This window comes from Myxocyprinus asiaticus, chromosome 11 (genome assembly GCF_019703515.2).
Source record: "Myxocyprinus asiaticus isolate MX2 ecotype Aquarium Trade chromosome 11, UBuf_Myxa_2, whole genome shotgun sequence".
NCBI lineage: Eukaryota > Metazoa > Chordata > Actinopteri > Cypriniformes > Catostomidae > Myxocyprinus > Myxocyprinus asiaticus.
Genome location: NC_059354.1, coordinates 11,867,841 through 11,880,062, shown reverse-complemented (window position 1 = coordinate 11,880,062; position 12,222 = coordinate 11,867,841). Strand labels below are relative to the sequence as shown.

General features: G+C 38.9%; 1 protein-coding gene across 2 annotated transcripts in view; it reads left to right on the top strand.

Moving 5' to 3' along the window:
- LOC127448555 (TSC22 domain family protein 1-like) overlaps positions 1–12,222 on the top strand; it is an 81,220-nt gene that overhangs the window by 54,673 nt on the left and 14,325 nt on the right. The window contains exon 1 of one of the 2 annotated variants that reach the window (XM_051711192.1): positions 11,792–12,098. The exons of the other annotated variant lie outside the window; for it this stretch is intronic. Coding sequence (XP_051567152.1) covers positions 12,013–12,098 — 86 coding nt within the window. The 5' untranslated portion in view covers positions 11,792–12,012. Of the gene's footprint in view, positions 1–11,791; positions 12,099–12,222 lie in introns of those variants that run through there. 2 annotated transcript variants of the gene reach the window in all.

Genomic DNA, 12,222 nt, shown 5'->3' with positions numbered 1-12,222 from the left:
TCTATTTCTCAAACTAGAGACTCTGATGTACTTATCCTCTTTAGGGATGCACCGATACCAATTTTTCTCTTCCGATATCGGAAATCTCAGTATCGGCCGATCCCGATCCGATACCAGTGTTGTTTTTTGCATAATCAGTTTAGAATATCTGTACAATATTGTATGGAAATAATTGGGTGTGCTCTTTAATATGTAATGAAACACGAACTTCTAACTACACATTATTTCAAAATAAATGTATAGCTTATTAAGAAAAACTTTATTGTTAACTAGTATACTGGATAATGTAGCAGCAAAATTAACAGTAATTCCAGTATAAGTAGAAAAGAAGCCTTTTTTATTTTTTTGCAATTTTTTCACAATTCTTTCAACTTGTATCTGGACTTTAAAGGATTCAGATCTCTTTTTTGTTCAATTTAGTTGTAAGATATCAGCTCACTTTTCATTTACAGTTATTTTTGGTACCCATTCAACTTAAATATTATTGTAATTTGTAAACAAATGATAATATAATAATAATAATAATATATTATTATAATAGTAATATACACTATATTGCCAGAAGTATTCGCTCACCCATCCAAATAATTGAATTCAGGTGTTCCAATCACTTCCATGGCCATAGGTGAATAAAATGAAGCACCTAGGCATGCAGACTGCTTCTACAAACATTTGTGAAAGAATGAGCCGCTCTCAGGAGCTCAGTGAATTCCAGCGTGGTACTGTGATAGGATGCCACCTGTGCAACAAGTCCAGTCGTGAAATTTCCTCGCTACTAAATATTCCACAGTCAACTGTCAGTGGTATTATAACAAAGTGGAAGCGATTGGGAATGACAGCAACTCAGCCACGAAGTCGTAGACCACGTAAAATGACGGGTCAGCGGATGCTGAGGCGCATAGTGCGCAGAGGTAGTCAACTTTCTGCAGAGTCAATCGCTACAGACCTCCAAAGTTCATGTGGCCTTCAGATTAGCTCAAGAACAGTGCGTAGAGAGCTTCATGGAATGGGTTTCCATGGCCGAGCAGCTGCATCCAAGCCATACATCACCAAGTGCAATGCAAAGCGTCGGATGCAGTGGTGTAAAGCACGCCGCCACTGGACTCTAGAGCAGTGGAGATGCGTTCTCTGGAGTGACGAATCACGCTTCTCCATCTGGCAATCTGATGGACGGGTCTGGGTTTAGCGGTTGCCAGGAGAACGGTACTTGTCTGACTGCATTGTGCCAACTGTAAAGTTTGGTGGAGGGGGGATTATGGTGTGGGGTTGTTTTTCAGGAGCTGGGCTTGGCCCCTTAGTTCCAGTGAAAGGAACTCTGAATGCTTCAGCATACCAAGAGATTTTGGACAATTCCATGCTCCCAGCTTTGTAGGAACAGTTTGGGGATGGCCCCTTCCTGTTCCAACATGACTGCGCACCAGTGCACAAAGCAAGGTCCATAAAGACATGGATGAGCGAGTTTGGTGTGGAAGAACTTGACTGGCCTGCACAGAGTCCTGACCTCAACCCGATAGAGCACCTTTGGGATGAATTTGAGCGAAGACTGTGAGCCAGGCCTTCTCGTCCAACATCAGTGTCTGACCTCACAAATGCGCTTCTGGAAGAATGGTCAAAAATTCCCATAAACACACTCCTAAACCTTGTGGAAAGCCTTCCCAGAATAGTTGAAGCTGTTATGGCTGCAAAGGGTGGGCCGACGTCATATTAAACCCTATGGATTAAGAATGGGATGTCACTTAAATTCATATGCGTCTAAAGGCAGGTGAGCGAATACTTTTGGCAATATAGTGTATCTCAATCGTGCACCTTTTGTCATGGATCCACCGGTCTCTCTCTCTCTCTCTCTCTTTCTTCCTCACTGCCATCGTGCTCACTCTCCCCTGAGTTCTGATTACACACACCTGCATATCATTAGTGGCTAATCAAGGACTGCATATATACCCCGCTTTCACACACACTCTTTGTCTGTTCTCATCGATAATATCTCTGAATACCCGGAGTATTCCTTTTAACATGTCAGCATGTGTGGACCACTAGGCCATAACTTTAACTGGGATGTAACTTGTAATTCTATCAAAGTGAGCTTTGTGCTAAATAAATCACAGAAAAAAGCTAAACCATTTACCTAAAAATCTATTATATTATTTATAAATGTCACATTGTATTATATCACCTCAGTCATTGTGGTGAAAACTACTGCCGTACAACATGGCAACACTAAGCCAATGTCTCTGTGTTTCTCAGGTCGTGGCAAGTATGCTGCCTTACTCAGCATTGTCATACTCACCTCTTATTGCCAAGCGATTAGACTGTGATGCTGTAGGTGTGATTGCTCACACAGGCCAGCACACGACTGCAGAGGTGCTTCTGATGTTTTCAAGCGCTGTGGAGGAGGGAGGGTTTGGAATACTTCCCATCTCATTGCTGCGACGACTCTGCGCTCTCATCACGACTCTTTCCATAGAGCAAACTGGCTTCTACCAGTTGGCACTGAGCATATACGTTCTTCTTAGAATTAGGGCAGAAAGATAGGAACGCTTGTCACAGACTGACATGACAGATGGAGAGAGGCAGCAGGCGGGGGAGTCGGCTCAGTGAATCTAGAAAAACAGGCAACACCGTTTAGTTTTGAGAGAAAAAGAGACAACAGAGACAGAGTAAATTATTGGCTGAATACACTGTGTGGATTTCCTCAGTTGTTGTGTGTGCATATACATAAGGTTTTCCTAGCTGCATAACACTTTATTTTAGGGGTGGACCACTATGGAGTTTTTATGGGCTGATACCAATATCAAGAGGGTTGCCAATGTAATACCTTTATACTGTGACCCCAAATAGTATTTGGATACTTAAGCCACACTTAAGAATGTGTAAATGATTGTGCATTATGTAACCAAGATATTTCAAAGAAATGTAGCACACTTCAAGCAAAACAAGCAAGAACAACTTCACAAATAGAAGTTTGTTCATTTTCAAAATATGTAACAGTAATGTAGTTAGTATATTAATATATTAGTTAATAGAGCTTTATTTTATTAATATTGTTCAAAATGAACAGAGAATGATCAGTGTGTTTAACCATATAATTCATGAGCTGAAATGGCATGCCTGTTACCTCTCTCATTACACCAGGTTAATTACTGCTTAGTCTGTGAACTTGATCTGAGAACCATGTGCTTTTGATCCTTTGCTGTTCACGCACAGTACACATCCTATAGAGTTGCATTAAGAACATTGTGTTCTCATATGCAGTCTGGAGAAGATACCCCATCCTTTTTATGCTTCGATATAACAGTCAGATGGATGGAGATGGTCCGAGATCTTCGGAGTCCTCTCATTATCCTAGTGCTCAATTAATTATCCTAGTGATTACTCGAGTCTCAATTAAATCATGCAGCAGATGCAAAGCATGCACATTGTCTTTGTGCAGTGAGATGCCTGATATGTAGAAGTTAACAGTCTTAATTCTGCAATACAGGCTGCTGGGAGAAAGTAATTATAAGATGGATGCTTGTCAACTTTCCCCTGGACAATGTTAGTTCGTCTTTGGCTGAACTTTTACTGACTTTGCGAGTTGTATTACACATCTATTCGCTTTAAAGCTATATGCTAGTGTACTCCTGAAAGCTGACTAACCTTTATTCACAGATTCACAGTCTTTCTCTACTGGGAATAACTGACATTAAATATTGATGACTCAACCTTCACTGCACAGATTTTGTGACCAAAGAAATGGTCTTAAAATGATAATGTCCCTCCCCCTAATACCAACTAGCAAGAAACAAATCATAGTTCATGTCGGTTACATAAATAAAGCCCTTTGCTATTTAAGATATAAGGGATGAGCCCTTTAGGATATCCCACGGAACTTCGTGTTTCACTAGAAAGTACGTCAACACAGGAAAAAACAATTCTCAACCAAGTGGAGAACGTGAGATTACGTCTGTATTATGGTAATGTGAATACGTCACACGAAAGGCCGCATGATTTCAGCCCTCTTGTGAATCTTACCGGAAGTGATTGTTTATAGTTAAAAAGCACATAATTATTGATCATTTTTTGCACCAAATTGGTCGTATCGCTTTAGAAGACATTAATTTAACAGCTGGTGTCGTATGGATGACGTTTATGCTGACTATCTGCGATTTTTGGAGCTTTAAAAGAGAAATTACCATCCCATTGCATTTTAAAGACATAATGAGCTGAGATATTTTTCTATTTTTCTTCAAATGTGTTCTGCTGAAGAAAGTAAGTCATACACACCTGGGATATCATGAGGGTGAGTAAATAATTAGAATTTTAGAAAATAATTTTCATTTTTGGGTAAACCATTCCTTTAATAAAACCTAAATTGTTCCATTTTTGTTTTATGGGTTTCTGTAATTTTAAAGGAGTGTAATTTTTTACTCTAGTTGACAATCATAAAAGTGGGATGTTGAGGACATGCCAACTTGGCCAATAAAAATGTACATATATGATGGCAGACCCACATAATTTCGCCATTCGCCACGTCGCGACCGTGTCTGCAAACATACAGAAAAGTCCACAAATCGCATTAGGAGCTCGAGTGGAAGTAATGCTTGTGCTTGACTGGCCGTCTGTATCAAGAACATCGTGTACAATGTAAACAACCCCCCTCTGGGATCCCCCTCAAATTGCCCACATCCCAGCTATTGCCCCACTCAGTCAGCCCCAACGATCTCAATAGCTGTTTGTCTCAGTCTTTACTGTACAGCTTTTGAAGTGTTCACTTGAGAAAAATGCACTTCAATTGCTGTAGATCCATTAATACTAAAATATATTGCGTGCAAAGAAGCCATAAGTTTCACACAACAAAATAAAACGGGTGCGTGAATTCCCAGAGTCTGATGTCTCTACAGTGCCTCGTCTGTCACTTTATATAAAGGCTACAGTGCTTCCAGACAAAGGGAGAGGGCGGACCGGTGCAGATTTGGTGCGCACAACAGCGGCAAGTCAAGAAGGCTTCTACTATTCTAGCCGCGGGCCTTCATGCTTTCTGTAGTGGAAAGTAATTCAATGACTTGACCCAAGACTTCACTGTGGCTGTTTTGCTTTTGGGTTAATCCTGCTAACTCTAGGTTTCACTCCTCATTATTTATACCTGTGTGCACAATTCTAGCACAGTTACATAATCACACGTTTGAGGAAGTTTGTGACCATTCACAATTCCCTAAACGCTAGAGGCAAACACCACACTACAGAAATTAAGGCCCAGCACGCAAACCTGCGGGACTCCAATGAAATCTTGCCCCATGCAAGAAACAAAAAACAGAAGTAAAAAGTTGTTTCATGTCAGAATTTGCTATTTTTATCCTGTCTGTATTTATAGCATTATTTAGTGTTATTTAGAGTGTAGACTGGAAAGTAAGGGTGAGAGAGGGGAAATCATTTTCCACTTTAATTGAAGTACATGCTAATAGTCTCTGCTAAAAATATATAATTTCCTTTAAGGTATTTCATGGAATTTTAAAATATATAATATGCACACCCATCTGCTGTCAGTACCTTCTTAGAAAAGCGCCGTTGTATTACACTAAGCAATAAATGTGCAGCAAGCACACTGAGACTGTTCTCAAATGCTTCTTCTCTTGCTCATGGAGTGAAACTTGCTGAGGTTGTCCAGTCTATTCTGTGTGCACTGCACTGTCAGAGTTTGAGCTGGAGAATACAGGACAGAGCTCTGTTGTGCAACCTGCTGCTGTCAGCCCAATTGGCTAAATGGCACTTTCTCTCACGCAGTGGCAATGTGGCCTTCGTTTGTCTGTGTTGAAATCCCACAATGTGTTCCCAATGATCTGCACTCTACCGCAGATCTCTGGGAATCCACTAAAAGCATTGTTGACGCATAATGTTTTTTTTTTTACATAATGAGGATTAAATTGTTTTTCATTGATTTATAATTCCTAATTATAACTGAATACATAGGGTAACGTCTGCATCACTAGTATTACCAAGCAGAATTGCAAAAATAATGACTGTTCATAAATATAAAATATCTACCACTGGTTAATCAAACCAAACTCATAGCATTGGTTGAGCCCATGTTGCTGTGCTGGGCTGGTTGAGAAGCTGAAACTAAAAGAGCAATGTTTTGATAATGCTACAGTGTTTACACTTTTCAGGGCAATCAGCCTACAAATGGCTTTCTCACAGTTGTCTTTTTATATTAAGATGGCTTAAGAGAAAGCATTTTACCATTGGGGAAAAAATGACACACATCACGCATTTGACCTTTTATGGGAGCATTACATTTTTTTAAAAATGCCGTCCTTTTATTTTAAATACTTTAATTTACTAATCAATACTAATCAATATATTCAAATGCATTTTGAATTAATTCAGTAAGGCTGTCACCTATAAATGTAAATCAGGAATATACTTAAATCAGCACTGACTGCATATTTAATACGATAATATGTATTAGTCTAAGAATAAAATACTAGGAAATACATCAAAATAAAAAAATAATATTTAAAGACAGAGCATTCATTACAGGGACATTTGTTGGCCCTACATTTTGAATTTTGGGGGTACTCTCTGTCAATTTCAGTGGCACTTTTACCCCCCACTCCCATTAATTGTCTGACACTGATTGTGTCTTAATCAGGCAAAAACTGAATCTAAATTAGGCAAAAACAGAATCTACTGTGGTCAAGTTGAGTGCTGTGTACAATGGCATGCACTCTTTACTTGCAGATAGGTTACAGTCACTGGAGGTTGACTGGTTACAGAGAGGTTGCTTAGTGACAGTCTTGCCTGTCTAAATACACTATTTTAATCAGGTAACCTTTCTAAAAAAATTTAAAAAAAAACATTTGTGGCATGGAAGACTCCTGAGTCTCCACAAAGGTGCTTACTACAGGGCTTCTGTATGCATCTGTAGCAGAAGCTCCCACACAGCTGTTTAAACAGTGTCCATTGCAGCTGCTCTCTTTACGTAACTCTCGAGTCTCTGCAACTATTCAAATAACGTTAGTCTATTTTACATGTAAATATTGTGGCTGCCCAGGTTTCAGGTTAGGGATGCCAGGATTATTACATTTTGGCTGGCATTTTAGTTGTCGTACAGATCATACAAACACACACTTGGAAGTAATTTATTCGCATTAAAACTTTACCTCGGTTTTGGGGTCATGGTTCGGTATGGTTTTGGTACAGCAGGGAAAACTGAATCTTTTATTTATTTTGAAAACACAGTGGCTGATGGGCAATAATTCTTATTGTGAAGGATCATTTATACATGACTGCACTATGCATATTTCTTCAACGAAAGTACAATACAAAACTAAAGAGCCTCTGATATGCACATTGTATAAAAACAGAAGAATAAAAGTAAAAAAAAAAGTGCAATTATAATAATTGTAACAAAATTAAGACAGTAGCAGTGCAGATTTCGGTGTCTTGTTTTTCATGATTTAACCACATTTAAGCTTTTTTTTAGTTTACAAATTCCATGTAGTGTAATTATGAAATTACTTGTCATGTCAGGTACACATTTTAACACAAAATTCACAACATTTTAACCTAACATTGTAACATGTCAACATTTAAGTGTTTGTACTATGTAAAAAGTGTGAATGTGAGGTTGTCTGATTTACCTCCGTGCTCGTGGGGAAAATTAACATCCTCGCTTACATTTTCACGTGTTATGCGAAGAAATGGATTGGCTTCTTTCAGCTCGTTGTTAAACGCATTTGCGACTGAAAATTACTGTGTTTGGCTGTGAAAAAGTATTTAGGCACACCTGTGCGAGTGACCTGATTGAAGTAGGGGTGGGAGAAAAAAATTGATTCTTCGATTAATCGATTCTGAGAACACAGCAGCGCAGTGGCACTTATGCGTGCGCCCGAGACAGATGTTAGAAAACGTGCATATCCTAAAGCAAGAAGCATCCTACAAAACTGATCACAGACTGGATGTATCAACCACGCACCAATCGTCTCCTAATGAAACTACGATCCCAAAAATAATTCTCAAACTTGCTCACATGACAACGGGAGAGTTGATTTCATGATTACATGTCAACAAAGAACATGAAATACGAGCTAATGATGATGAGACAGCGGTTCAGGATACGTGAGTGTTATTTTTATTTTCTGATTATTTTTTGTCTGCTGCTTCCCAATGTCTTTTACTCCTCTTGCGCTCTTTCATTTGCTGTTGCACATTGCCGATCTCTCACTCATCAGGAAGAGTGCGCACCCCGACGGCTCGTTTGACAAATGTTAAGCAGGTGAGACTTCTGCTCGCAGAGCAAACAGATGGAACAGCGCATACGAAACACTTGATAGATTTTTTTTTAATTAATAATCCCGCTATTTGTGCGGCTTTATCACCTGCGTTGAGGAAAGGAGATGCTGACATCTGCACTGTCACAGAAGCAGATATCTCATGTAATCAACCTGTAGTTAAATCAAAAGGCCTCGGGTAGATTTATTCTAATTAAAAATGTAATACTATTAAATAAAAATGATTAACAATACTGTAAATATATAAAAGTTATTTAACATAATCAGTTGAATTAATTTAATAGTATTGAGTTTTGAAAACCAATAGGCATATTATTTTCTTGTGTAAAGAGGTCAGTGTTTATCACTTTTTATAATGACAATACTGCCATACAAAGGCTGTAAATACACTGTACACCAACAAAACAGTTACTTAATTTGAGTGTGGATTTTGTAGTTACTGCAACCTGGTTATAGTTGAGTGTGACCTATCGGTCACAGGACAACTTACAGTCTAAGGACCCCAATTTTGGTCAAAGTGTAAAGTTACTGTGTTTTGCCTTTGCACAGCAGAATAATCGATAAGAATGAAATGTAGATGTATCAGGAATCATTTTGAAATCGGATTGTGACTCCCAGAATCTGAGCAAATTGTGAGGTGCCTAAAAATTCCCGACCCTAGATTGAAGCTCATGAAGTTTTGTATAGTACAATCGGAATAAAAATGACAACTCCCAAATGCATCTACACTGCGCAATAGTTATGTTTCACACTGCGATTGGCTGCTTTTCATCCCTTCAGTCAACAGAGCAAGCATGAAAAAGTTGTGTGAGAGGTTTTAGTCAGCTTGAATGAAATGAAAAGCATCAAATTTTACTTTAAAAGTTAAAAGCCTGGCTAACTGAAATATGCAGCATCTGATTGTTGTACATTGTGTGACAGGAACATTTGTGTTCAGCAGTGCAGATGTCAATTTAGAGTTCTTAAATACATTTAAGAGGACCACACTTCAAAGACTGAACATTGTGTTTTTTGTCAAATTAACTGGAAATATTACATTTGGTTTATAAGAATTTAAGCTCCTTTGTCATGACTCACAGTATGTTTCTGAATTTTGTTCTAACTGATGAGCTCAGTTTACTAATGCGTTTTTGTGCATGGTATATTGTGGCACATTAACTGGACTACAATTGTGCTCCTATATTTTTGACTGTGCTCCTAATTTTTTTTAATAAAAACATTTAACATGCTGTAAGTCAAATCAAGACAAATAATTTTTATTTGTATAGTTTTTTTTATTTGTGCTTTTCCCAATACACACATTGTTCCAAAGCAGCTTTTCAGAAAATCAGCTGTAATGTCTGTAACATCTCAAAAACATGAATAACCAACACTCCTGGAAAAATGATAAACAATTTGATTAAAAAAAAAAAAAAAAAAAAAATCTGACTTTCTTATAGCTTCGTATTTAAAATTTAATAACTTAGTCCTGCTGTCCCCATATGAGGACATCTGTTTTTAGGAAAACTATTTATTTTTTTTATTTTTTATTTTTGCATGTTTATTTGGGGCTACTATTTACAAATCAAACAGGGAAATGGAAAATGCACACAGCAGTCACGTTCTGGTCTCAGGAGGTTAAAATAGGCTCATTACAAATCTGGAGAAATGCTGTCATCTCCGCTAAAAAAAAAAAGCCTGTAATGGTCAAAATTTTTTGGAATTACCTAAATGTGAAAGTGAAACAGGACTGCATTGTGTTCATACAATTATGCATAATGCAAGCTGTTCTTTGGTCACACCAATCCATTTTCGTTTGAAAATTTCACTTTCAGTTTCCTAACGGCATTGTTTTCCAAAATATGCAGTAATGGGTAGTGTTTTTAAACGCTCCGTTTCCAGTGGGGGTAAACACTGTTCTAGTGTGGATGAGAGGCATAAACGTAGCGAAACCAATGCAGTTTCAAATGAAAATATATTAGTGTGAATGTGGTGCACTACTGCACCAGAAAGAGACTCCATAAAAATTATCTTACTTGGATGACACTATGTGATTAAATTCCAATTAAATTGATTGTGGTTATTGTGATTAAGTCCAGTAATTGGTATTATGTAAAAACATGACTCATGACATGACAGGCCTGTTTCAGACAATGAAATTAAGCGATTTAAAACTACAGTACTTTACTGGACAAGAAATAAAGCTCAATTCCTTTGAGCTCAAGTGTTATGAAGCCAACTTTCAAAGTCTCTGAGGGTGTGTTCACACTTGTAGTTTGGTTCTCTTGGTCAGGACCAAAAAAGAAAATGATACATTTAGTCCTGGTTCGCTTAGTGTTCACACTGGCATTTTTAACACCGAACCTAATGATACAAAACCAAAGACATCAGGAAAAAGTCACAACCTGACTGGACAGCTTTTATGACGCATATTTTTTGACGGAACTTGCCAAACATCCAAAACAATGCTGGCTGCTGGGCGAAATGCTAAATAATATGTATATATGGTGGTATTTTTACCAGCTGAGATCAAACGAAGAGATAATAAAATGTGTAAAGGAGTCAAAACAGCACCAGGAATTCCTCCGTTGCACACACAAACAAAGATATGCTGCAAGGGCGGCTGACAGCGCTTCCGACACCTGTACTGAACTGTAATGGGCAACATAGCTCCTATGATGAGAAGAACCAGGTGTGCTTGAGGTCAGTATTTGGCAAATTACTTCCTGTTTTTGGTCCGTTTAGACGTCTTTGGTCCATGTTGCGTTCAAATATTAATCGAACCACACCAGAGTTCGTTTGGAAGCGGACCGAGACCCACTTTTCAGGCGGTCTCGGTCCGCTTGTTTGGTGCACATCAAGGTTCGGGTGACAGTGTTCACACTTGTTCAAATGAAACGCACTAACAGAGAAATCGCACCAGAGTTCATTTTAATCGAACCAAACCTACCGAGTGTGAACACACCCTGAGTCAGTGGAAAGCTACAGTCAGTGGTGATGCCGACAAGTTGAAGTTCAGAGGGTGTGTATTCCTGCTGATGAGATATTTGTAGGCCGCAGAAAGACACGCAAGCACATAAGCCTCACAGTGCCATTCAAAGCCCTCACTGAGTGTTGTTTGAACAGGTACAATCGCTCCCATTGTTAGGGTCCATATTGTTTTTTCACTGCAAGCAGCTTAAACCTAGGGAGACGTGTGCGGGCTTCACCAGCCGTGGATGCTGTAAGCCTGCATCGGGCTGCAATACTGATGAGAAGTGACAAGATAAGTCCTGGCTCAAGTGCAGGGGCCCATCTCTTCTCTCCACAGGGGAGAAAGTCACGCTTCTGTGTCGGTAAAAAGAGAGGGAAAAGAAAAAAACATTGGGACGGGATCGTTTGGATTGCTGTTGAGGGCTGACAGCTCTGCGCATGAGAGAGAAGTGATCTCTGGGAATATTTTATTCTCTGTTGCTGGTTTATGTAACAGTCACGTGATCTCGTCAATGACGTGACATCACAGCTTGCCCTACTCTTGTTTTCACCCAGTCATTCGCGAGTTTCCCTGTAAGATACACAAAGACCTTACAGTGGAGACTGGTGAAGATTGGACTACAAAGCCACTGGCCTTTTTGGTGTTTTTTTTCCTTTACTACTGCTGAAGAGGATAAAAGGAGGGAAATATTGGCCATGCCTCTTTGTGCATTGCACGTGTGTGCGCCTGAGCCTTGTGAGGAATAGAGGAATAAGTTCTGTATTTGGAGGACTGCTGATTGACACATCAATGAGAGAAACAGTCCTCAGGGTCCAAGGCCGAGACGAAATGGCCATGAAGCTATTGTTCTGGGAGTTAGAACAGCATTTAAAAAGGTGTGTTTTACAGCTAAAAAGAGGGCATGCTTTTGGTGGTGGCTGGTCTTTAATTTGTATTTATTTATTTATTTTTTAGATTAGGTTTCTACAGCATTTCTGTTCAGATACGTACAGAATCTTG